The sequence below is a fragment of the Diceros bicornis genome, chromosome 14 (genome assembly GCF_020826845.1).
Source record: "Diceros bicornis minor isolate mBicDic1 chromosome 14, mDicBic1.mat.cur, whole genome shotgun sequence".
Classification (NCBI taxonomy): domain Eukaryota; kingdom Metazoa; phylum Chordata; class Mammalia; order Perissodactyla; family Rhinocerotidae; genus Diceros; species Diceros bicornis.
Window position 1 is genome coordinate 10,491,945 of NC_080753.1, and position 27,520 is coordinate 10,519,464.

Genomic DNA, 27,520 nt, shown 5'->3' on the forward strand with positions numbered 1-27,520 from the left:
GCCTGTGGCCTGCTCCTACAAACCTGGATAGTTCCTTTTTTAATATAAATATAAACCGTTGGGTCTGAAGGTGGGAGGTGGAGTGGGAAGACGAGTCAGCTGGATGTCAGGCATTGTCTGATTCTTTTGCTAATTACTTAGTGTTTGCTTTATATTCTTAGTTATTTTCACTGGTTCTTTTTATTTCCCTAGGTATATATAACTGAGTAAGAGAGTATTTTATATTACTAGGCATTGTAGAAGTATTTCTTTAGTTGATATTTTTAAATATTTCTTTCACTAATTGTGGAGCCAGATAAGTTGAAAAACAGAATAGCACTGCTTTCTTAGCAACACACTAAAATTGTTTTTCCAAAGTCATTTCTTCATTGTAGTTCTATCTCTTGTTCTCACTTTACTAATGAGAAGAATTATGTCACCTTAGAAGAAAGAGACTATGCTTTGTGTTCTAAACGTTAGCCTGAGGGAATTGTGGGATTTCAATAAATTTTTAATGATGAATCTCTGGTCTGCTTTTTTTTCTGAATAGTTATTGCTTAGTCATCATGGAATAAGAGAAAGTTGTAAGGTGAGAAATCAGAGTGAGGAGGAATGGAGAAAGGGAAAATCATAGGCTCAGTGATCGGGGCAAATTGCTCAGTTTGATTGTATTTTATATTTCCAAAAGTACCTTTCTTGATTCTCTTTTGAAAGTTATCTATTCAATCTGGGAACAGGAATTTAAAAATTTTTTATCATATGCTGCAGTAGCTCCTGGTTTATTAATGGGCTGGACCCAGTTTAATTTTACTTGAGCTAAGACTTAACCTTGTCAGCAAATAGAAGCAGTATAATGAATGACTAAGAGTGTGCGTTCTAGAGCCACTCAGTCTACGTGAGTGTGAATTCTGGCTTCAGCACTTACTAGTTCAGGGCCTTTGGGCTTCAAGTTCTTTAGCTTCACTATGAGTCCTTTTCTAGCCGTACATTCCCTAACCTCAGGGGAGACATGTTTTGCCCTGAATTCAGGAGGTCTCCTTGAAGCTGTCTTCCTTGGTTTAAGGTACAGGGTAAGCGCGCCAACCCCTCTTCCAGGAGGAAATGCTCGAGGCATCCATAGTTTTCTCCAAAGCAATCCTTCTCTTAGTTCTGGCTTCATCCACCTCTCTTGGAGTAGGTGATGGGCTCTTTGCTCTAATTGGGGTTATAGTGACATAACGTGGCCTTCAGAGATGATCTAGCACAGCACTTTTCACACATTTGTGGGGAAGGTTTTTTTAAAATTTCCAGTCCACTGAAGATATACACATGGTCTTTTAATGCATGACTGGTCTTCAGCTCACGTCATGGGTTACTCACCACATGACATGTTCAACAGTACCCAAAATGGTCTGTTCAACAAGGCAAGTCTACTGACCATTTTCGTTTCCAGGGCTATGTCAAATTATTCTAAAAGTTTATCAATACTCTTGATTTCTGTATTTACCTTGTAGCAAATCAGTAAAAACAGTTCTCAGACTGGCACCAGTCCATTGGCATATTTCGAGTTGTGCTGTTCTAACATTTTCCTTTAGGATCCCTTTAGGACTGAGGGATAGTAGCACTTCTTCTATCATTCCTGGCCTTTGGGGCATCAGCTAAAACAGACCAAAAAAGTTTTTCTAGTTTAATATCCTGTTATAATTATATCTTCATTAATTCCACTTATATTTATTACGTGTCTGCTCTGTGACACAGATCCTATAAAAACAGAGCTTCTATTCTAGAAAGTGGAGAGGGATAAATGAATAACTAAATATATATTATGTTAGGAAATGATAAGTGATATGAAGAAAAATGCTTGAGGTAAGGGGGAAGAGAAAACTGGTGTGGAACGGTGGGCTGAAGTTTTATATTACATGGTCAGGGACCATTCCTTGATAAGGTGACATTTGATCAGAGACCTGTGTCAGTGACAGAGCCATGTATCTGGGTAAGAGCCTTTTAGGCCAAATGCCTTTTAGCATTATTTGCATCTTAACTTATGGGCATATCTTACTTTGATAAAAATAAAGGTCAATTTAAAAATGAATGGGGAGGGCCGACCCCGTGGCTTAGCAGTTAAGTGTATGCGCTCTGCTGCTGGCGGCCCGGGTTTGGATCCCGGGCGCGCACGGACGCACCGCTTCTCCGGCCATGCTGAGGCTGCGTCCCACATACAGCAACTAGAAGGATGTGTAACTATGACATACAACTATCTACTGGGGCTTTGGGGTAAAAATAAATAAATAAATAAAATTAAAAAAAAAAATGAATGGGGAAAACTGAATGGGAGATGAGGGCATGGAGAGAGCGTTTGTAGATTACTCTTGAAAGACGTTTGCCTAAGAAGGGGATGGGGAATTTAGGCTGTAAGCTAGGGAGGATGTAGGATTCAGAAAGGTCTTTCTTAAGATCGGAGACATTTGAGATGTTTTGGAGAGAAGAAAGGGGGGCTTTCCCAGGGCTGGACAGAATGAAGGTGGGGGTAAGATAGATACTTTTGGAGATTGATGGAGGTTAAGTCAGCATAGCACTGAGGGCCTAGTTGATGTTAGATGCTTTTACATTTGTCGAGGGGTCAAACTGACTGGTTGAAATCAAAGCTGATTTCAGCAATTTAGGATTAGGAGCTAAGGTGAATGTTTCAGTTGATTCAAGATGGAGGGTGGACTTGATAGCTGTAGAGAAGAAGGCTGAGATATTGATGTCAAGAGAATGCTTGAAATGATGCATCATGTGACCAGATGAGGAAGAACAGGAAATCACAAAGGCAGTAATGGATCCGACAGGAACAAAGAGGAGTGGAGGTCTGATTAGCTTGAAAACCAGCGAGCAAGTTGGAGAGCCAGGAATTTGAGGTCACATTTTTGGATTAGAATGAGAGGTTTCAGAGTTGGTTCAGTTCCAGGTGATGTCGTCATCCCGAATGGGGCCAAGGGGCAGAAGAGGGGAGAAGGTGAAGATTATTTGAGTTCAGGAGGTTAGGAACTTTTATGGCTGAGGTGTTGGATGGCTCATTCAAATGATGTGGAAATCTTCCTGGATGATGACGACATCATCACTGTTGAGAATAAGCAGTGAGTCAGATGCCAGAGTCCTCAGTGAATGAGGGGGTGTGGCCAGAGGTCAGACAATTCAGAAAGGAGAAGAGTGTGGCATTGGATGATGGTTTGGCCTTCAAAGAAGGGCAGGCTTTTGATGGGACGCGTGGGAGAAGGAGCAACCTCTGGTGGAGGAATGCAGGGGTGCAGAGAGCAGGCCCTTAATAAATGATTAAGATAAGACAAGCAGTGGAGATGGCACTTACTGTGAGGAAGTAAAGCTTGTTGACAGTGAAGTGAAGGTTCCAAAGGGCACCTAGAAAACATTGATAAGGAGGGCAGTGATGGAGGAGGTATAGATGGCAGGAGGATGAGAATCTTTGAGAGGAGAGTTGCTCATGGGGCTTGAATTTGGGGCAGTAGCTAAGGACGGCAGGGATGAGCAGTGCGGTGAGTGAGTTCACTTGTTCTGAGATCTCAGCAGCTCTAGGGATGGTCTTCAGGGGAGCCAGAGGCAGCCCTTGGCCATCCACACCATAGTCTGCAGCCTTTGCTTCTGGCCTGGTGGCGTGTTCATTAGACCCTTTAGTCTGTTCTTTGAGTGTGAGCTCCTCAAAGGCCTTTAGGAATGACTGAGACCTATATTTATTATTGATTCTGAAGTAAGAAGTTTGGAACTTGAACTCTAAAAAACAGTCTTTAATTAAATGACTGCAAAATGTATCATCATTTCAACTTGGCATTTGCAATTCAACTTTTATATAATTGTGCATAATTGTAATTTAAAATTACAAAAAAGTTATTTTAACAAAACTGATTTAAATAATAAAGCTCTTTTAGGCATTTAATGGAAAAATGTATTAAATGTGTCTATCATATGTCTGATGTGATATGGATAGAGCCTGTAAAAGAGTGCCTAGGACCCTGAGAACATCTCCAAACATCTCTGGCTTGGGTTCCAAATAGAACCTCAGTGAATTGTTGTTCAGAAGGTGTTAGTGTGCGATTGAAAATGGTGTTGGTAAAGACAACCAGGCCTCCAATATGGCCCTCTTCAGGTGGGTGGGAAGGGGATCCAGTATTCTGAGGAATCTTCTCTCTCAAGAGCATTAGTTTTGGCATCTGCCTTTGGTGATTTGGAGACCTAATTTTATTCTTTCTTCGAGATCTCTTAAATATTATGATTTGAAATGGGGGGGGTGGGAAGGATTAGAAAGGACAGGTATTCTTTAGGCTTATGTAGGAAAGAATACAGAATTTGGAGTTTTAAGACCTAGATTTAAATTAGAACAATCACTTCATCTCTTTGAGCCATAGTTTTCTTTGTGTAGAATGAGAATAGTAGCAATATATACCTCATAGGATTGTGGCAGCATTAAACGAGACAATATTTTGACAAGGTTTTATGAGCTATAAAATGCCGCACAAAGGTAGTTGTGATTGACAGCGGTTTTAGGTGGCAGGATGGTGATAAAGAGAGATGAAAAGAAAGTAAGATGGCTGATGCATGATACAGTCTCATCGTTGGCTCATGCCCGGCCTGGTTGGTTGGTCGGTCTATCTATCTATTTATCTACCTACCTACCTACCTACCTACCTATCATCTATCCATCCATTTATCTATCTATCTATCTATCTATCTATCTATCTATCATGTATATATGTATGTATGTATGTATGTATGTATGTATGTATGTATCTATCTATCTATCTATCTGTCAGGCACCCACAATCCATCATTCAAAAGAAAAGCTAGGATCTTGGCAGTAACCTACATCTAACCATATGGTGTCTCCCTTCCAGCCACCTGACTCTCCCTACTCAAGGTAACCATCATTCTGAAACACATTGATCCTTCTCTTGTTTCCCTTTTCACAGAGTTTATTGCATCTTTTTGTATTCCTAAAAAGTTTATATTTTAAAATTTTAGTTGTTTTTCACTTAATAAAAAAAGATGATCGTATTTTATGTAATTATTTGGTACTCACTTTTTTCACCTAATGTTACATTGCTAGTATTCAGCCATATGTATTGTTGCATATCACTGCCGTATAATCATTTCGACTTTTGTGTGAATGTTCCACAGTTTGATTGTTCGTTCACTCTCTTGTAAATGGGCATTTTTTTCCAGGCCTTTACTCATTTGAGTGCTACTCCAAGTTGTCTTGTCCATGACTCTTACTCTGCATGTGCCAGAGTTTTTCTTGGGTATATGCTTAGTGGAATTGCTACATCTTAGGGTATGCATGAAAGTTAAACTCTAGGAAATAATGCCACACTGTTTTTCAAAGTACTTGCACCACGTATCCTTCCAGCAGCCAAGTGTAAGCGAGTGTGAGGTGCCATGTTCTTTTCAGCACATAGTAATGTTAGACTAACAATGTTTGCCAGTTGAAGACATGTAATATGTTATCTCGCTGTGGGTTTGATTTGCTTTGCTCTCATCACTAATGATGCCCAACACCTTTCATGAGTTTATCAGCCATATGTGTTTCCTCTCCTGCAAAATGTCTGTCCATTTCATTTGTCCCTTTCCTTGTTTTTTTGTGCTTCTGTCGTTGATTTTTAGGCATTCTTTGTATATTTCTGTTCACTGGGTTTTAATTTAGATTATTATATTTTTCATTGCTTGGTTATTTTTGATAATCTCTTGTTCCCCACTCCTACTTTTGATGCCTTTTACCCTTTCTTTAAGCATATAAAATACATTTATTTTATATTTAATATCTGATAATTAATGTACCTGAAGTTTTTGTCTATGGGTTTGTGTCTGTCTGTTGTTTCTGTGCTCCCACCAGTGGGGCTTTGTTTTATTGTCTGTTTTGCAACTTTCTTTTTAATCAAGGTATAATTGCAGTACAACATTCCGTAAGTTTCGGGTATACAACATAATGATTCGCTATTTGTATATATTGTGAAATGATCACCACAATAAGTCTAGTTAACATCCATCATCATACATAGGTACAGAATTTTTCGTCTTGTGAGAACTTTTAAGATTTATTCTTAGCAACTTTCAAATATGTAATACAGAGTTATTAGCCATAGTCACCATGCTGTGCATTATATCCCCAGGACTTATTTATTTTATAACTGGAAGTTTGTACCTGGTGATTCCCTTCACCCATTCATCCACCCCCCACTCCTGTTTTGCAACTTTTTATCATAAGCTTTCGGTTGCTGGACCTTGGTGGTAATTTCTCAGGCTCGGATTGAAGGTACATTTCTCCAGAGAGCATTTTCTTTTGTTTCTGCCAGGCTCTATTAAGCATGGGAAATCTAAAAATAAATCCTCAGCGCCAGAGCTTTTCATACTGCATAGGTGGTGTCGTGGGCCGCAGAACACACATGAGAACCAGCTTGTGGTTCTGAAAATGTTTTTCCTACTCTGTCCAGCCTCAGGCTTGAGACAGGCGAGTGTGTTGGCTACCCTTGGGTATTTTGTTTTGCTTTCCTAATTCATACTTTCCCTGGCTTTACTTGAGAATGTTCCAGTCAGACGCCCTTGTCTTTGTCCTCTGTCGCTGCCCAGGTGCTTGGCTATCAAAGTGACGCTTTAGGTCACAGGGATCAGCGTATCATCTCCGTGTTTGCGCTTCTGCTCTCTGTCTCTCTGGCTTCTGAGGATTTCCTTTACTTTCCTGCCTACTCCCTGATGCTAAAATGTATTGTTATTTTATCCAGCATTTTTAGGTATTATGTAGTGGGAAGGCTTGTTAGGATGTCAAGTCTGCAATATATCTGAGACACCCTTGTCTTGTTTTTGTGTAACTAAAGGGGTTCCCCACAATGGGTCCTCTCAGAGCTGTGTGTACCCCAAAGTTCTAGCTTGCATCCCTGGAGCCATCGAAAGTTACAAAATCTGGACATCATCGTCAAAGTACACTCCCGCCCCCGCAGCCAGGGGGCCAAGATGTGACTTTTAACTCTCATTTCTAGTATAATTTCTTTTCTGCTTCGGGCTCTGCAGTACATTGAGCCAGTTGCTTCTCATCTCTTAGTCTGAAGACAGATGACACAGCACCTTCTTTTCCCGAAGACAGTAGAGTTCATGCTCACCCGGGGCATTGAGAACCACTCTGGTGACTCACTCACTTTCAAGTCTCAAATTCCAGTACTATTTGTCATTTCACTTAAGCCAAATCAGCTTACTAATTGAACAATGTTTTGTTAGAATTTGGAGTTGAACATAAAACCTCAAATAGAGAAAATATTGATGTAATATTTTTTATTTTTTTTTTTTGGTGAGGGAGATTAGCCCTGAGCTAACATCTGTTGCCAATCCTCCTCTTTTTGCTGAGGAAGATTGGCCCTGGGCTAACATCTGTGCCCATCTTCCTCTACTTTATATGTGGGACGCCTGCCACAGCATGGCTTGATAAGCAGTGCATAGGTCCGTCCCTGGATCCGAACCAGCGAACCCTGGGCCACCGAAGTGGAGCACATGAACTTAACCACTATACCACTGGGCCAGCCCCGATGTAATATTTTTATGAGAAAAAATCCAGATAAATGATGAAATAGCAATTGTGGTTGTCAAGTTATTTTATTTATTCATTTTTCTTTATTGTTTTTGGTAATTAACAGCTTTCTAAAAAAATATCTTAGTCCAAAATACACTTTTTTTTAAAGGGGAGGATGAGTTATGGGATTAAGAGAGGATATTTTCTATTTTCTTTCTTATGTGTGATTCTTAGTACATGAGATCTCTGATTCATTAGCTGTTAAACTTAGTTCAGGATAAATATATAAACAGGCTCTGTGTAAGTTTGAAGACAAAACATTAAAGATATTGGAATTTGGGCTTCAAAAGAACTTCAGAGATGATGGACTGGTTGATAATTTAGGAACCTCAAAAATCATCTAGCCTGGGTTGTCACTTTGAGGAAATGAGGCCTAGAAAAGTGACCTGAGGGGCCGGCCCTGCGGTGTAGCGGTTAAGTGTGCGCGCTCCGCTGCTGGCGGCCCGGGTTCGGATCCCGGGTTCGCACCGACGCACCGCTTGTCAGGCCATGCTGTGGCGGCGTCCCGCATAAAGTGGAGGAAGATGGGCAGAGATGTTAGCCCAGGGCCAGTCTTCCTCAGCAAAAAGGGGAAGATTGGCATGAATGTTAGCTCAGGGCTGATCTTCCTCAAAAAAAAAAAAAAAAGAAAGAAAGAAAAGTGACCTGAGATGCCAAACACCGTATATACTGTTACTTTCAGAGTCACAACTGGAAACAGGACCTTCTAGTTGAACACACTTGGTTCTGTGCTGTATTGTTTCCCTGCTCATATGGCATGTTTAACAACCATTTCAAATTTTTTGTATTTATAAATTAAAAAAAAATATTGATATGTTTTGTAAAATAAACTGACTCCCCCACATTTAAACTTAATTTAGAAAACCCAGACATTTCACATTTAAAAAATATTTATATAATAATCTTTGGAATTTATGGGAGTATTAAGCAGTCAACACAGACTTCTTAAGTTTGTTTCTAGAATACGTGTAATCACCATGACTCCAGGCAAACTTATCTCTTTATTAGAGCAAAAGAATCAGGAAGTCTGAGATGTAGACATTTCAGGATACTAGGGAAGTGAAAAATAGCTGCTTCTGAAATGAGAAGAACGCTGCTTTTTATAAGCAAATAACTATCATTATTTCCTCTTTTTTAATCCCATTAAAAACTGTTCTGGAACATCGTGGGCTCTCTGTAGCTCCACAGATAACCGTAAATAAGTGAAACTGTACAAGAAAAGAAGTTATAAAGACACACAGACGTTTCCCATCAACAGTATTTTTATTGCTGCTGGTTAATGATAATAACGGGAGCTGGCGTTTGAGGGCTTCCTGTGAGCCAGCACTGTGCGGGGCAGTGGGCATGAGCTCACTTCATCCTAACAGCAACCCTGGGAAGTAGATTTTCTTCATAGGTTAGAGAACTGAAGCTCGTCCACAGTTGCACAGCTTGTAAGTGGTGAAGCCAGGCCAGGAGGCAGGGCCCCGTCTAACTTCAGTCCTCTGTTGTCGCCCCAGTTAGCTGGCTGAGAACAGTTTCATTTCTGGTGTCTGGTTAGGAAAGTTTTACTCTGGGTTGTGAGACGATGTTATGCTTTAAGGCTCTTTTACCAAGACCAGCTTCAGGGCAAGTATGACAGGCAGAGATTGTGGGGAGAAAGAGGGTAAGTAAGAAGGAACTAATATTTATTGCAGGAAATCCGTGTTTACTGAGTACTTACTGTGCGTTAGGCAGTACAGAGGCTTTGGCAAAATTCACTCACTGTTCATTTTTCCATTCCACAAATATTTACTGAGCGCTTGGCTGTGGGTTTGTCGCTGTGGTCGGAAATGGGGAGACAACCACGAACAAAACAACATCCCTGTATTCCCGCAGCCTATTTTCCAGTGGGGGAGACAGACGAGGCACAGAGTAACAAGTAAATGTATAACATGTCAGTGGTGATAAGGGCTGTGGGGAAAGTTGAAGCAGGTTCCGGGGTGTAGTGTGATGGCGGAGAGGGAGGGTAACGTTATATAAGGTTGTTCGGGAAGAACTTTCTTTAAAAAGGTGACATGTGAGCAGAAATCTAAAGACAGATCTTGAGGCCTTGCAGGCCATGGTGCAGGCTGTCGGTTTTACCCTGAGGGAAGTGGGAAGTTGCTGGAGGATTCTGAGCACAGGCCTGGTATACTCTGACTTGTGCTTTTAAAGACTCTCTCCGGCTTCTGTCTGGAGAATGGACTGTGGACGGACAAGGAGCGAAGGTGACTGAGAATAAGAGCAGCAGAGCTCTCATTTATTCAGTGCCTACTCTGCACTTGATGTTTATCACTTCTAATCATTTCAGTAATCCAGTTGAATTAAATTATCTCTGTGCAGCAGATGATGGGACTAAAAAGCGCCCAGTGACTTATAAATTTACCTAGGGCCACACAGCTATGACTACAGGAAATCAACATTGACATTTTGGCACAGACTTAAAAGGACAGCTGCCATTGAGGGTGTCGTCTTTAGGCTAGATTTAGTCCCAAGTGCCTTGAATATATGATTCTTACTGAGCAACTCCCAGAGGTGGGTACTGTTCCCATTTGTAGACGAGGAATCCTAGGTTCACAGAAGCTGTGACTTAACGCTTACACCAAGGCCACGCAGCTGAAGTGGCAGAACTGGGAATTGAAGCCCTGATGTGTGGGCCTCCCACTTAATTATGGTAAGACAAAGAATTCAGAAAATTGTGGACAATTTTACTCTGCTTCACCTGTCTGCCTTTTTTCCGCTTGGTTTCGATTCCTTTCAGGTGATCTACACCATCCTTTTTTGGAGCAAATTGCCTGATCAGTTAGAGATAGCTTAGGATGCCTTCATATCTTTTATTATCCCTCCTGTGAGTATGTGCGTTTTACAAGCCTGTCATGGGGAGGGGAAGGCTGGAGTGCATCTCTAATGGGAGGATTTCAGACACTGTGGCACCAGTTTTCGGAGCAGATCTTCTGACTCCATCAGATCACATGAAAGATTATGTTCTCCCAGGAGAATCAGGAAGGCAGGTGAGAAGATAAGGCCATCTGTCTGGATGACTCACCAGAGCGGTCACCATGAGCCTCTACTGTGAACTAGGGGAACAGGAGTGGATTGTCACATTTAAATTAAAGCATGCTCACCAGGCAGTATTTCTCTTGATTAGTGTTGTGATTTAGGGCCAGGCTGTGTTTCTGTTAGTGCAGAGATTCATTTGGCTCCTTGCATCTCCACTGTGTGATAGTCAGAACTAGTCCAGGAAGAATTGTGAGGGAGGCAAAGTTTATCTTGCTTTACTTCTAGGAGCCTCAGTGCTCCCTCTTCCTTTTGTTAGAACATTTTGTCAGGATGTAGTGTGATGCCGTTATTCATGCTAAACTATAAATGACTGATATCATGTAATGTTTTCTATCTGTGAGAAGCTTGGTTAGAAATAAAGAGCTTTAAAGTGAAAAAAATGAATTTTTATTATTGGAATTTTAGGCATCAGTGTGCAAGTGATGTGAAGGTGAAAAAATTTTTTAAAGCCCTCTAACTAGTGGACTTTTTGGTAATATAACTAAAATCTAAGTACTTTTTACCTGGTTTTCATTTTACCTTTTTTTTTTATTGTGGTAACATTGGTTTATAACATTATATAAATTTCAGGTGTACATCATTATACTTCTATTTCTGCATACGTTACATCATGTTCATTTTATCTTTTCATCTTAGAATGAAATGCTATAAAAATGTATTGAGTATTATGTGCTAGGCAGGCATCATATTAGATGTTTTACACACATTATCTCATCTTAATACTGTCTAACATCCAATCAAGTAGGTGTGATTGTCCACATTTTGAATATGGGCAAGTCATAGAGGTTCTATGACTTTCTTATGGTAGTGTGGGTGGTGAGGAATGGAGCTGGAGGAAGCTCTGTGGCCTCCTAACTCAGCCTATAAAACTCCAGCAGTCTAAACAGTTAAAATAGTTTTAATAGTTAAAATTGTAAAATGTGCATTATAGCAGATGTGTCTACTTCCCTGATGTAGTAAAGGTGAGTCATAAAACTTTTATAAAGCAATGTTGTAGCCAATTGTATTAGGGTTTTCCAGAGAAACAGAACTAGTGGGATACATGCACACACACACATTTATGTTAAGGAATTGGCTCATGTGATTGTGGGGCTGGCAAATGCAAAATCTGTAGGGCAGGTCGGCAGGCTAGAAATTCAGTTAAGAGTTGATGTTGCAGGTTTTTTTTGTTTTGAGGAAGATTGGTCCTGCGCTAACATCTGTTGCCAATCCTCCTCTTTTTTCTTTTTTCTCCCCAAAGCCCCAGTACATAGTTGTATATCATAGTTGTAGAGTTGTAGCTCTTCTGTATGGGATGCCGCCTCAGCATGGCTTGATGAGTGGTGAGTAGGTCCACGCCCAGGATCTGAACTGGCGAACCCCAGGCTGCTGAAGCGGAATGCTCGAACTTAACTGCTGTGCCACCGGGCTGGCCCCAATGTCATAGTCTTGAGTCCAAATTCCTCAGAGCATCAGTCTGAAAACTCAGGTAGGGTTGCCGTCTTGAGGAAAATTCCTTCTTCTTCAAGAAATCTTAGTCTTTACTCTTAAGGCCTTCAACTGCTTGGATGAGGCCCACCCACACTGTGGAGGGTAATTTGTTTTACTCGAAATCACATCCAAAAAAATACCTTCACAGCAACATCTAGACTGGTGTTTTGCCAAAACCTGGGTGCCATGGCCTAGCCAAGTTGACACTTAAAATTAGCTATCACACCAATAAACAATGATTTTCATTGAGTGGATTTTTGAAGGTACCTGGATTCTTTAGTTGCTAACTTTCCACCTGGTTCCTGTGTAGCGGTACTTACACAGGACCAGTTAAGGAGGAAATGAAGTGGGCACAAGGGAACAGCTATTCGTTTATTCCATACTGTGTGTGTGTGTGTGTGTGTGTGTGTGTGTGTATGTGTTTTGGATAGAATTCATCATATTGTTTTCTGACACAGATATACATTTCAAAAAAATTCTTCTAGGTTTTATGTTGCTGTTGGAGGAATCTCTCAGACTGGCTGGGAAAGCCCCAGTTGAGAAAGGGAGGAGAAAAAAATCCTCAAGCAATATTTCAGGGTCAAGTGTGCAGCTGGGCAGGGGAGGAAGGTCAGGGGATTGGAATTCACACAAATCCTAAGTGTACAGTGTGACTTAGGGAGGACAGGGTGGGGCCGCAGAGCCAGAACACAGGGTCTTAACTCGTAAGAGAGCCTGCACTGGGCACTGGGAAGGAGTGAATGAATTTGCTTTATAAGCACAGTGGGAAGAGTTTACCTATTTGCTTGTTATAGACAATTAGAAGTCATAAAAATATGCAATTGCTATTTTTGTGTGTTTAAGGAGCATAATATCATGGCTCATAAAATGTTACAAGAAATACTTGCAAATGGCATGTCTATTGTGTTCTCTAGTACAACTGCTGTGTGAAAGGGGACAATGCAGGAGATGGTTTCTGCACTCTTGTTCCATCTGTGTATGATAAAAAGGACAGATGAAGAACTGAGTGGCTCAGTGATGCTTTGGTCCCGCATGCCACCCTCTCAGGCCACCCTTGCATGACACCGACTGGCTGCAGCTTCTCTCCAGGCAGGTCTCCGCAGTCACTCACTGCCGTGCAGGGGGCCAGGGTGGGAGTTGGAGGGAAATGCAGGTCTCTTGGACGTTGGTGACTAGCCAGGCTTTTGCCTTAACCAGCCTGAGTCACCACGCACTCGGTGGCTTATCAGAGAGACTGGACATCTTGAGCCTCCTCGTATGACTTGTCTGAGACCCACTCGTTTTTCTACTGCCCTTCTCTGGCTCACCACTGTTAACGTTGATGCTGATGCCTGACTTCCGGCCTTCTTCTCACTCCTGGATCAACTACCTTAACTTCTTACCTTATCAGCCACAGCCCAACCTTCCTCTTGCCTTCTTGTTTTCTAGTCTCTAAATATTTCTCGCATTCATCCTCTCCTTCCTGTCCCTAATATTTGAGATTTAGTTCAAGCTGTCATCATTTATTGGACTATTACAATAACTACCAACTAGTCTTGTCTGAGGTTGACCCCTCTCTGGTCCATTCTGTCCATGGCTGTCAGAGTCACCGTCTATCAGCATAAGCTACTTATAACCCTTCAGCAACAACCTGGCTCCCACAACATCAAGTCCCAGCTCCAGCTCCAGCACTGCACGCAAGGCCCTCGATGATCTCCGTCTGCCGCCTGCCCCCCCCACCCCATCTGCTGCCGCTTCCACCTTCTGCTTTCTGAGCGCCGTATGCTTTTCCCACATCTCATTCTGGGGTGCTGCTTAGGTAACTCGTAGGTCTCAACATCCTTCTCCCCTCTCCTTATTGTCTTCTTCTTAGTTATCTTTTTTTTTTTTTTTTGTGAGGAAGACCAGCCCTGAGCTAACATCCATGCCAATCCTCCTCTTTTTGCTGAGGGAGACTGGCCCTGGGCTAACATCCGTGCCCATCTTCCTCCACTTTATATGGGACGCCGCCACAGCACGGCCTGACAAGCGGTGCGTCGGTGCGCGCCGGGGATCTGAACCCGTGAACCCGGGCCGCCTCAACGGAGCGCGCGCACTTAACTGCTTGCGCCACTGGGCCGGCCCCTTCTTGGTTGTCTTAATACTCATTTTGGAATAAGGCGGCAGTAAGCAAGCAAGCAAGTACATTCCTTTCTTCTCTGGTTCTGGAGTAATTCAGAGTAGCCTTAAAATGAGAAATGATGCTGGAGGAAGAAGGAGATGGAGGAGGAGGTAGCTGCTGTGGTGAGCTTGTTGGTGGGCTGTGTGTGTGTTTGTGTGTGTGTGTGTGTGAGAGAGAGAGACAGACAGACAGACAGTGCTCAGGGCGTTTCCAGCTCTAGTTGGCAGAGCTTCCTCCCTGACTCTCTGCTCACCCGGGACCCAGCTGCGGAAGCCAAGCTGCCATGGCAGTGGCTGCATTCAACAGACTGTCATCAGGGCTCCACTCCTGAGAACTGGGCTTCTGAAGTACACAAACAGTCACAGCCCACACAGTGAGTGGGAATCTTAGTCTAGAAACTCTGGTGTAAGATATATCACTTTCTTTTTTTTCCATCTCAGCTTGGGTTCTGACTCCCAGTCTCCCACTTTGCTGGGCCTGGTGCTTCCCACTCCCTACACCCAGGAGTTGTGTTAAGGTTCTGGGTTCTTATAAGATGCCGAAGTGTCCCCAAATAGGAGGGAGCATTTGTACCTCCAGGTGATGCTGACACACCCCCGTGACTGCCCCATAGGGCCCTTCAGGCTGCTCTGGGTTACTCTCAGGACACGGGGATCTTTGGCAAGGTTAACCATGCGATCTGTCCCTCTGGACATACCAGGCAGCCATCTCTGTCTGGGTTTCCTTCTGGGATTCAAGAAGTCTCCTGCTCTAGGATCCACAGATGCTCCCTCTAGCCAAAGGGGGCCTCTTTTTAGGCTAGGGAAAGTCTTTTTCTCCAGAGCCCTCTCCCTTTTCTATAACCTCAGCCTCAACAGATTTAGGTTTGTGGAAAGTAAAAGCCAAGTATGCTTGGCGGCTGTTTCTGCTTCCTGCCCTGGCACGTAGCTTCCCATAGGGATGCAGCAAGGAAGGGGCAGGCCCAGATTACCTTCTGAAAGAGAGATCTATTACAAAGACAAAATGAAACCCGAGGTAGCCCTTAGTGTCGACGTAGGGGCTTTGGGCCACATAGTTGTTCTGGATGGATCTCAAGTGTTCTAAGACTGGGATGTACAGCACATCTTAGGGAAAACCAAAATATTAGTCAAGGGCATTTGGAATGCAGTTAGCATTTATTCCCCAGAGAGGAGGCTGTGATTGGGCTGGGTTGCCACCATCTGGTATGAAGCACCCCAATTGGGCAGAGTTTTCCACCAAGCCAGCTCAGAGGCAGTGGACCTCCTTGTGTCCAGGTACTGCCCCCTGGTCCCAATCAGGTATGGCTTATGGTAGCAGGGTTATTTTCACTTAGCACACATGGAACAAGCCCTGTGTTCCACAGAAGGGGGAACCGGACGTGCCAGGCACCTAAAGTTTCAGGAACTTGGCTTCAGGACAGTAATAAAAGCTTTTTTTTTTTAATGAAAAAGTAATTCTTCCACTTAATTGAAGTGGTAACTGAAGTGAGAGAATAACTATATAAAAGCTATTATCAAAACCAATTTTCTGAAGTCTCATTAATGAAGACAGGTAATGAAAATGAAGGTATAAAGACATAACTGCTTATATTTCAACAGGGAAGAATTGAATATAATTGCTTTTTTTATATAATGTGTTTGTCTAATTTTTGTTGTTGTCTCCAACAATGGAGACAGTGAATTTAAATAAAGACAAAAAAGAACAGAATTTAAAAGAAAAAAAGGAGGAATGTATTGGAAAGATAAAGGGTATCTCAAAGAATTGAAGGTTCAGTAACCAAGCTTGGGAAGGATAGATATGGGAACTACCTGGACCTTATCTCCTGAGAGCTGCTATGAATGTGACCTAGTTCCAGTAACTTCCAGTCTCTATGTCTCTGTTTGTTGTTTCAAATTTCCTGGAGTGACAGTCATATGGGCTCAACTGGAGTTAGTCATCTCCCCCTGGATGGATCACATGAGTGTGAATAGGTAGCGTCACTTAATACTAAAATTTACTTAATGCTTTCTACATGTTGGGCATTGCTCTTAGCACTTTTCAGGTATGACTTATTCTCCACAACAACCCTATGTCTTATGTGCTATTATGTTTCCCATTTCTTAGAGGAGAAAACCAAAGCCCAGAGAGGCCAAGTTTTCCCAAGGTCATATAGCTTTTACCCAACATTCGGTCTTTGGCATGACATGCACATATCTTTAGCTTTGTGACTAGACAGCATAGATGGTAGTTGGAGTTTGGTCTCTGCAAACATCCTGTGTTTATATCTTAGGGCCCCACATGAGTGAAGTCAGAGCCATATCCTGGTTCTCTGAAGTACTTGGCATCAAAGCCTCCTCCATGACCTAGACAAGGTTAGGAGAAACATGTGGGAAGCAGGGTTGACTATGGGTAGAGGCAGGAGCGAAAAACAGCGGGAATCAGCAGCAGTGGAGATGGGTGGGTGGTCCAGCCAGAAACATGGAGTTCATGAGCCAGCATTTACTGAGTCGTAGAGTTTGGCTCCATTTCCTGGGCATTTGAAATATTAACCAGGGTTCTTGGAGATGGAGCAGAATGAGATCAGTGCTTGGATGTCAGTAGGAACATGGTGTCACCTATTTCTGTTTGTTACTATTCAACTGAGATATTTTGGTAGCCCTCTTCTTTTTGTTTTGTTCCCTCCTCTCCGGTTTTCTTATTTTTTAAACTGTCATCCCCTTTTTATTGATTATCATTATCCCTACTTTTTTCCATCTGTCATTCCTTTACTCTCTGAAGGCAACAGTGTCACCCATCCCTTAATTTATGCCAGGCGTCCCAAACTCATATGCCTCTAGGGACCAGGTATCATAAATGAATAAAGGAGGCCAGGTAAGGACTTTGTCAGACTGGAATGCACATGTCCTTTCTAAAAAGGGGAAACTACTATTGGACTCAATGTTCTACATCTGAATTGTCATATGAAATTTCCCAGTTTTAGTGTTTGCCATTAATCAGTTTTTAAAAATGGGTAGGCCAACCGCAGTGCATCTACAGGATGGCTCTGTCAGCAGTTGACAGTCTTGGGTAGGACACTCTTGGAGGAGTGAAGGTGGTGGGGAACACCTGTATCTCCATCCTCGCTTCTGAAGGGACTGTAGATGCTCCAGTCTTTTTCCTGAGTCAGCCTCTCTCTCCTAATTGACTTTATACTATAAACCACAATTTAGGTATATATTTACATTATTCCACTGGAAGACATATTTTTCAGCTTAATACATAAAGATAAGATGATAATATTTAATTATAAGTTGGCTATTTTATCTTCTCCAGTCTCCCAGTTAGATGTTAAGCTCCTCCAGGGCAGAAGCCTAGGGGTGCTTAAGACATATTTTTAATTGATTGATATAAATAAACATCCATTTAAAATATAAGGTTAGGTATTCTCTATTTAAAGAGATGTTTTCAGTATTTGAGTTTATCTTCCTAATGGGCTTCTGTTTTGTGGGACTGTTTTCAGAGTTGTGTTTGCTTTTCTTTTAGGCAGATTATTTGAAATGTCCTTTCTCAGTTTGGAAAGACTATTTGCAAATGCTCAAATGCAAACTGGTTCTTGATGTCTCTATTTCTATAATTTTAATGCAATTCAATTAAGCTGGACTTCAAAGAAAAAAGATGTCTGTGCTATTTTTGAAAGATTTTTATAATTTTAGAAAAATTTGGTATTTTGATAACTAACATGGATTTTCTTTTATTTGTAATCGATTTGGGGAGAGGGTTTGTGGAGGTACAAGGGCACATAGGACCAAAGAATCTTAGACGTGGAAGAGACCAGAGAGTAAATTCAACGTTCCACTCTGTGAGGGCTTGGTCCCTTGGAGTAGGAAGGTGCTCACACCACACAAAGCGGTCCTTTGCTCTTTTGAGTAGCTGTGTATTTTTGGGTGGTTTTTCTTTCTTGTGAACTGACACGTGTCTCCTGGTCATTTCTGTGTGCTGGGGCTAGTACTGACCACAGACAAGTGTAATCCTTTTGAACTCTCCAAATAAGTACACGGTAAGATCTTTGAGGGCTGTGAGCACGTTACGTGTTCCTCCCAGTGCCTGGGACCACATTTCAGGGCTCTTAATAACACGTGTTGGAGAGCACAGGCCTCAGGGTCAAAAGGACCCAGATGGAAATCCTGGCTCCAGCTTGTGTTGTCAGAATGGCTGTGGGCAAGGTACTTAACCTCCCTGAGCATCGCTTTCCTGTTGGGCTACAGTGAGCATTAAATAAGGTAGTGAGTGAAAATGCTTAGTCCAGTCTCTGCTTACAGACACTCAATACAAGATGTGTATAGTTAGAACATGCTGCTTAAATTGAAAGGAAGGAAGTCCTGCAGAATGTCTTAGTGCTAAGCCGAGACTGCATAGAATCTGAAGCCATGCTCGTCCTGGAAGTGAGTCTTGATGCTTACCTTGTAGAGCTTCTTACACAGCTAGAGGAAAATGATGTTGAAAATTTCCTCCTTCCTGTGTCCCATCAGCGAGCTCAGATTCCCCAGAAATATAATACCACGGAACACTCTAACCAATGCACAATCTTTATTCCCTAGGAAGAGTTTGTGTCCTGAATCCAGTGGTCTTCTTTCACAGGCTGATGAGCTGGGCCTCTCCACCTAGAAAGAAACCTTTGGCTTCCTTAACTCTTTGCCCAAAGCCTCCTCCCTTGAGTCAGATCCAAGAACCTTCCAACTTCCCCTCCCTCTGACCTCCCTTTCCTCTTTAGCTCCACCCAGGCTCTTCCTCCTCTCTGGGTTAAGCTCCCACAAATCTCCCCTAAAAGGAGAGAGTGAGAGCCAGTTGAGGCCTCACCAACCCAGAGGGCCCTGCCTCTTACTATTTAAAGGTGGTTTCCAGTTGGGAGGCCAATTAAGAGCTATTTATTAGATGAGAGAGTATTGTTCAACTAGTTTTGAAAAAAATGTAAACTAAAACAAGTACACAGTCCCCAAAGTTTACCATAACTCATTTTGCCTTCAAGGACTGAAACATACTTTCTTACATTTTCCTTAACTGTTTTCCTCTCTCTCTTTGTTGTAGAGATGGCTTTCTGTGGGATCTCTAAAATCAGATAATGTGCTCTGGCTTTTTGACTTATTTCCAAATAAAAAACTAGTACATAAGGATAGTCTTGGGCTATACCATGTATTTTTATACAACATGTAAGAAGTCGGTGGTTGTACTTACCTAATCAAGGGATTTTAAACAAAATTGGAGCTCCACTTTTTCAAAATTTTGTTGTCTTTTTTTATTTATATGAAATATAAAAGATTATATGATATTGAACCCACTTTGTGTTTGCCAAACTGTGTATTAGATGAAAAACAGAGGAGTTTCTTTTATATCCTTCCATCTAAAAGTGTGCTTAGGACTGAGGCAAGCGGACCCCCTCTCTCTGGTGTCTTATTGACATGGGCTGCTGTTTCGGTGCTTCTCTAAGAGGACATGAGGACGTGCTACAAGAAATTACTTAGATGAATGCTATCACGGTGTACTTGCAACCGGGGATCTTGATCTTGTGAGAAGAGGCCTAGACTAAGGAACACTTAAAAAAACCGAAAAAGGCCTTGCTATGTGTTTCCCCCAACACTTCATTTTGAAAATATTCAAATTTACAGAAAAGTTAAGAGTGGTACAATGGGGCCGGCCCCGTGGCTTAGCGGTTAAGTGCGTGTGCTCCGCTGCTGGCGGCCCGGGTTCGGATCCCGGGCACGCATGGACGCACCGCTTCTCCGGCCACGCTGAGGCCATGTCCCACATACAGCAACTAGAAGGATGTGCAGCTATGACATACAACTATCTACTGGGGCTTTGGGGGAAAAAATAAATAAATCAAAAAAAAAATTATTAAAAAAAAAAAAGAGTGGTACAATGAATACTTGTTGTTAACCTATTGCCACATTTACTAATTCTCTGTTTTTGCAGAGAATTATTGCAACAACTGAAATAAGTGCAGACATCATGAGTTTCTTCAGCCAGCATCTCCTAGGTTAAGGACACTTTCCTACGTAACCTCAATACCATTATCACACTTTAGAAAATTAACAATAATTTCCTAATACAGTCATCCCTCGGTATCTCTGGGGGATTGGTTCCAGGACCAAAATCTAGATTACTTATAGTACCTAATACAATGTAAATGTAACACAATGTAAATGCTATAGAAATAGTTGTTATACTGTATTGTTTAGGGAATAATAACAAGAAAAAAAAATCTGTACACGTTCAGTACAAGCATCGTAGGCCTTTCTGTCAGTGGTTAGTTGAATGTGCGGCGGTTGGTTGATGCAGAACGGCGGATGCAGAGGGCAAACTGTATCATCTAATAAACAATCCATGATCCGTGTTCAGATTTTCCCAATTGTCCCTAAGATGTCTTTTTAGCTTAAAAAACAAAACAAAACAAAACACAACAAACCAGAATCCAATCAAGGTTTATGAATTTGTTGTTATGCTTCGTCTTTTTAAAGATAGAACAGTCCCTGCTTTTTTGGTGTGTATGTTTCATGACATTGACCTTTTTAAGAGTGCAATTATTATCTTGTAGAATGCCCCACAATCTGGATTTGTCTAATTGTTTCCTCACGTGCTTTTTAAAAAAAATTTTTGTAAACTTTTGGAAATCTACTTACAGAAATGTGCATAAATCATAAGTATAGAGGTTTGTGAAAGTTACCTTTCCAGTCTCCAGGATCCTAAAAGTCTGGCTGAGACAAACACTTATCTCTGCCCTTGTTTCTCCGTTGCATTGAGAGAATGCCTGGTGCAGAGACAATGTCCTGGTACTTTCCTACAGATCAGGGTGCTAAGGCGGGACGGCTTCCAGTGTAGGCAGTTCCCTTGTACTTATCTCAGATCCCCCACCGGGGTTTCAATTAGAGAAGTTATTGTTTAGTTCCCCTTCTAAAAATGTGGCATGATGTAATTATCCTGGCTTTAGGAGATTTGGGTTGTTTATACCATGTGAATGAACTGGCTATTAGGAAAGTCATTTTAAAGCTTTTGGTGATCTAATTCAATTGTTAAAACTGCTGTAATAACTAGGTTGTAATAAGACACAGTACAGGGTTTTTTGGTTTCTCACAACCTAGTGTTCTTTTGGTTGTAGAGCTTTAACATCAGTCCTGAGGAGGCTTATGGTCTTTTATTAAGAAAAGGCCAAATATTAAAAATATTCTGACCCCAGGCCAACTTTGTCTTTACTGCCCTGATTACACTCTCCGCTCTTTCCAGACAATCCACAGCTCTTTCCTCTTTCTCTCATTCTCAACACGCGTGCCAAATGGTGATGACAGATGATGGCGTAAATTGGGGTCTTAACCTGAGGTCAGTGGGCCAGTGAATCCCATAAAATAATATGCAAAGTTTGGGTCTATTTGCTTACTTGCTTTGTTCTGGAGAGAGGTTTCCATAGATTTCATCAGCTTTTCAGGGGTATCCATGAGCCCCAAATGGTTAAAAGCACTGGCTTCAATAGTTTCTTCCTAGGGCCTTTGATATTTTCTCTGACATAGTATCTTTTTCTCTTTAGTAATCTTTTTGTGTATTTATTTTAGATTAAAACATTATAAGGAGTAAAATAAAATCCATTCATAATATTAGTCATCACCCAGAGATAACCACTGTTTATATACTAATAAATAGTTATCTATCTCTGTGGTAAATGGTTATCTATCTATCTGCCTATCATCTGTCTACCTATTTGTCGATCATCTCTCTGTCCATCTACACACATACACATACATGCACACATTTTTTTAAGGAATCATTCTATACAAACTCTTTCCACTTTGCTAAATGTAGATCAATAACATTTTCGTTTAATTGCTGCAGACTAGCCCATTGGATGAATATACTGTAATTTATTTAACCAGTTCCTACTGATGGACACAGATACTTGTATTTTAACAGGAATCAAACCTTAGGCCGCAAGAGTAGAACAAGAGATAGGAACTTGGTCACACAAGCCTTCTTCCTCTGTCTGCTCTTCCAAGCTCCACATCAAAGGTTGGGCCCTGGACTTCGGTCAGAGAACATTTGCTTTTTCTAACAGAAAAGAGAACTGCGCTCTTACACCCTTCCCTCTAACCCCCAAGATAGTGACATGAATTGGCAAGTCATTTCAAATCAATAAAGAATATAAGATTTTTCTAGGATCGATTGACTTTAGAGCAGCTTCATTTAAATCCATTTTCAATTTTCAAGGTTCAAATGGGCCTAATTATATATAGTTTACTTTATATTTTTAGAAGTGTTTATGAAAATTATTGTGAAAAAAAATCTAATACTTTAATTGTTAAAACGCTTGACTCATGTAGCCTGGGAGAGACTTTAGCATATAGAAATCTGTAGGATTTCCCTCGGTCTGTGTGTGTCTCTATATTTCCCTGTGATATATTGCTGAAAGAAGTGTTGCTGATCATTGTTTCTTCCTTTTTTTCTTATCTGTTTACCAATGACACCACCAGATTAGAGGCTGCACCCATCAACACCCTAGGGTCCAGGGGTAGTAGCTGTTCCCATCTGGTTACATGTGATTAATGGTGTTTATGTCACGGCATAAATCACATCGTGCTGTTCAATCAGCTGAGACTCTGGCCATTAAAAAAATTTATTCTACAGAAATCAATAACCAGTGGTTTTTGGAAAGGAGCAGTTCTTTAACAGTTATTCCCCAACTCTGTCTGTAAAGATAAACAATCAAATTACTATATTCACTGAAATAGTGCAGTCAACAACAAGAAATAGACTCTCACGGATAAAGGATGACCTTAAGTGAGGACAGGTAGGAAGCCATTTTAAGGAAGACAGAAGGCCACCAAAGAAACCCAATACCCTTTTGAAAATCTTTAAGAATGTCACCCTTTTTCACGGACCCAGCCGACAACACAACCTCAGGGAGCTCAAGATGAATTTTCAGAAAAGCATGGAAAATAAATTAGGTTGATAATAGCATTCTGTGACTGACTTAATGCCACTCACAACTCTCTATGGACTCTAGCTACGAGACAGAAAATCCGTTTATTTATTTGCCTCAAGTTTGCCTACTACATTATTGCCACTAGGAAAACATATGAAATCTAAATAAATAAATTAAATTAGCCAAGGTGATGAAATTTCATGTAAAAGAAAATAGAAGACTGCTTTTTTTGGGAAAGAACAGAGCTACAGATAAATCTTACGTGCTTTACTTTGCGGGAAATATTACGTGTACTTGTAAAATGATGGTGTAGCCACATGCCTATGTAGACAGAGGTAAGGTCATCGTCTTGATTCACTTACAGCTTATTTCACATGCCTTGGGCGAGTGTTTGGGGATGTTGCTCACACAGCCTGTTTTTACTGCAGTTGCCACTGCTTTTGTGAGCAGTCCAGTGTTTTTGCTCCAATTGGAGCATGCCTCATTGATTCCTGCCTGCTGCTTGCTTCTTAGGAATCTGTGGCTGCAAGTTACGTTTTAGAAATTCGAGTTACACCAGTTTTGTGTCCTCACCATGAGCCTCAGCAAAGTGGAATTCTAGAAGGGAAAGTGAAAATTTCCCTTTGATACTTTATTTGCTTTATAACCCTGTTCACAGCACAGAGAGCCAGCATCCTTGTTTTGATAGTAAGCTGGTGGCTCTCTAAATAATCACTAACTTAACCCAATAAAGAAGGAAGGAATAACATCTTGTGCCTTTTCCCTGTATGGAAGCTATAACCCTTTTACGCAAGATATGACCCTGCAGATTTGCTCCTGCTGGGCGAAGGGAAGACTAACCCTTCAGGCAAAGTGCTTTGGTAAAAGCATCATGTTTCTCATTTCACTGTGTAATGACCAGGAGCCGAGAAGGGCTGTTTCCTGTCTGCGCTGCATCATTCTCATTTCCATTATTGGCAGCTGTTAGTTTGCTCGAAGTTTAAATTATCTCAAGAACTCTACGCTGAGTTCAGATGTTTGTTTATTGGAGCTGCCTTAGGCTTTTGAAAACAGCCTTTTGTGTTCTCCCAGTCTTAAGAGAAGGCTCTTCTCAGAATCGGCCCTTCCTCCCTCCTAGCTCTTTTCTGGGAACCTGCTTCGGTCTCGTGAAGAAAATTAAATAAAGAGGACGAGGGGCTCAAAACTGGTCAGAAAGGAGACTCCAGTGGTGAGGCGACTTGAAACGGGAAGGAACGGGGACTCAACATCCTGCATTTGTGCTTTGTTTTTGAAACTTTGAGTTAGTTGCAGTAATGAATTAACCAGCAGTCTAGTAATGGAAAATGTCTCTCCTGTCCTGATGGGGGAGCCAAATACTATAGATTTGTAACAGGAAGGCTGTTGATTCTGGCTTCATTGTTGGGCCAGTCATTTGTGAGCTGGTGGCCGGACCGCAGGCCACACACTTCTGGGCAAATCTTCCATGTATTGGGACTGCCTGAGTATTGTTTCTCCCGTCAGAGACGCGGCCAAGAAAAGATGGTGAGCCCGGGGTTTCATTTCTTGTTTGTGTATCCCCTCAGCGTTGAGGATGGTGCAGGATGCCAGACTCCGTTTGGGGGCAGGGAGGGGGGCTGTTGAAATCGATGAGCCTATGTGAGTGTTTGGCTGTTAATGCTTTTTTTCTGTGTCATCCTCTGTAGAGTTCCGGGAACGCGTCCTATCGCTGCTCCATGTCTTCCTCTGCGGATTTTTCCGATGAGGATGATTTCAGCCAGAAATCTGGCTCAGCATCTCCAGCTCCGGGAGACACCTTACCCTGGAATTTACCTAAACATGAGAGATCAAAAAGAAAGATTCACGGGGGCTCGGTGCTGGACCCCGCGGAGAGGGCAGTGCTTAGAATAGCAGGTAAGAACATCCGGCAAGGGGATGGAGCCCGGTTAAGAGTTGCGGAAATTCACCCAGCTGCTCCCCGGGGGCCATATCTGGGAGCTGAGGCACTGGGCAGAGATTTGTGCTCAAGGTGGGGGAGGAGGATGACCGTGTTTACTTTATGCCCCGATTTTTCGAGAGAGTGATTTGCCCTGCCTGCTGGTGACTAAGCTGTTTGGCCCTGTCTTTTGGTTGGATGAATCGATATCTTTGAAATGCAAGGAGATATTTACAGACATCTGCATTAAACTTTCCTGTTTACTTGCAGTAGCCACCGTGACAATCTGAAAGTATTAACCCCAGTGATTCCTCCTGTATTTGCTAGAAGCTGCGAGAGAGCAGCCTTCATTTTCATTTTTGCCCCGGGGCACTGAGCTACGCAGATTGAACTGGGGTGGATTCCTGGGTTTTGGTACCCAAGATTGCAGAGGCTATTCCAGCAACTCGGATGCCACTCCTTTTATTTAATGTAGCATCTCTGCCAGCATCATGTGTCCAGAGCAGCTTTCTGGCCCTAGTGCTTTTCAGGTTTAGCCATTCTACGTTCCCGAGTAATTAATATGTGGGAGGTGCCAATGTCTCTGTTCTGTGTTACTGGTGTTCCCTTGCGCTGGCCATAAAAGTCCAACCAGAAGTGATGGCTTGTTTTACCTGGCTGAAAACTGAGAACAAGGTGGAAATCCATCCTCCAACCTGGCAGTGCCTGTGTGGTTTGAGTGTATGTGTTCTGTGCAGGAGGGGTGCTTCTTGGGCTGGTTGTTCTCCATTCCCTTAGTAATTTTTTTCTTTCTGAGACATGGTCATTGGGGTAGGATGGAGTAAGGCCTTAGGGCTCTCTTGCAAAGGCCAAAGGCCAGGTGTTTTTCTGAGTTGGTTTCCGAGTTGCCACCAGCAGATCAGGCCTCCCCCCCACCCCACCAAACTCTGGGGTCTCCTCCCCCTCAGTTTCTTTTGCCTCCCACTATAATGCAAAGTTGGCACTTTATCTTCCTCCGAGGGGGCTGGAGGGGACTAGCCCAGATCCCAGCCACTGTGGCTGCTGAGAGTCCCCCTAGTGTCCCCCCTGTGGGATTTTCTGATTACGGGAAAAACAAACAGCGCCTAGCCAGCCATTCTCTAGTCTGGGTTTCTGGGGCAACAGCCTTGAGCTTCCTCTGGCTTCTGTTGTGAGATGCTGGCTGGTCTCACCCAGGCCTTTGAAGAGGAGAGGTGGAGCGGCAAGGGGAGGAGGACATAGGGTCGAGGATGGAGACTGTTTGGGAGCCAAGTGAGAGTGAATGGGGTCGCCCGGGGGAGCCGGGGCAGACCTGGCTCTCACCGCCCTCCTTGAGTACCAAAAAGTGTTTAGTCACTGAGGCCTGACTCCTTGCCTTGTTGAGAACCAGCACCCCTCACCCCCAAGCAGGTCTCAGGCACAAGGAGAGGAGGAGACAGTGCCATGCAGAAAGGGAAGACAGGTGACAGGAGGGCGTGTGAGAAGCTCTTGGGGCTTTGTGGAAAGCCTGGGGCATCAGACGAGACACCTGTATTCTGTGCATTTTTATGGAAGGTAGAAGGTGCTTCTGGCCTGAGAGTTTTGATAGTGATGGCAGAGATGGACATTTTGTTTTCGGTAGTGAAGGAAGGGGTTATGAGAGCCAAGTGAGAGTGAAGGACCGGGCAGATGTTTGTTGGGGGGGGTGAGATTATATAAATTGGGAAAGACTCTACTAGGCAGGACGTCATGAGAGGTTGATGGTAGTCATCATCAATGTACACCGTAGGTGGGGAAGAAATGGAAGAACTGGGGGTTCTAATGGGATGTGGAGGACCAGCAGATGCTTGTATTCGTAGACTGTTGACTGTGTGAGTGCAAGGGCCACGTCTTATTCGTCGTAAAACGTTTCTTGAGTGATTTGTGGGGATAGTTATGATGTTGGTGGCAGTTGATGCACTGGAGACCTCAAAGCCACATACTAAGATTACACTAATTCTTTAAAAACAGCACAAAACAACATAAAACGACGACAGTATAAGCAGCCCCGGTATGGAAGTGTACTACTGTGTTTTAAATAAATATTGGTAAATTGGCTGTTAGCTACACAAATCATAATCCATAATCATATATGCAGCATAGATTCAGGGGCTGGGCCACTAATATCAAATACCTGTTTAATCATAATGTGGCTAAATTATGAGATTCAGATATATTATCTGTTAAATTGGCCACTGATCACCCAGTGTAAGGATAAGGGAACGATATCTGAAGGAATTTGGTGCTGTGGCTAGTTTGAAAACATACCATTAAAATTTCAACTTCTAATTTTATTAGACATTTTCACACTCTGCCTGAAACTCACCCCCTCTCTGAATTTATTAAGAGAGGGGGTGAGGTTCAGAAATGGTGTGAGGATGTCCACAGTGGTCATTACTTAGTAGTAAAAGAGTTGAAAGTTTAACAATTACTACT

The 27,520-nt window shown here is 42.3% G+C and overlaps 1 protein-coding gene across 11 annotated transcripts in view; it reads left to right on the forward strand.

The window, feature by feature from the left end:
• DST (dystonin) overlaps positions 1 to 27,520 on the forward strand; it is a 441,352-nt gene that overhangs the window by 63,999 nt on the left and 349,833 nt on the right. For 10 of the 11 annotated variants that reach the window (XM_058554117.1, XM_058554118.1, XM_058554104.1 and 7 more), the window contains one exon: positions 24,840 to 25,047. In XM_058554117.1, coding sequence (XP_058410100.1) covers positions 24,840 to 25,047 — 208 coding nt within the window. Of the gene's footprint in view, positions 1 to 24,152; positions 24,679 to 24,839; positions 25,048 to 27,520 lie in introns of those variants that run through there. The other variant, XM_058554108.1, reaches the window with a different exon arrangement.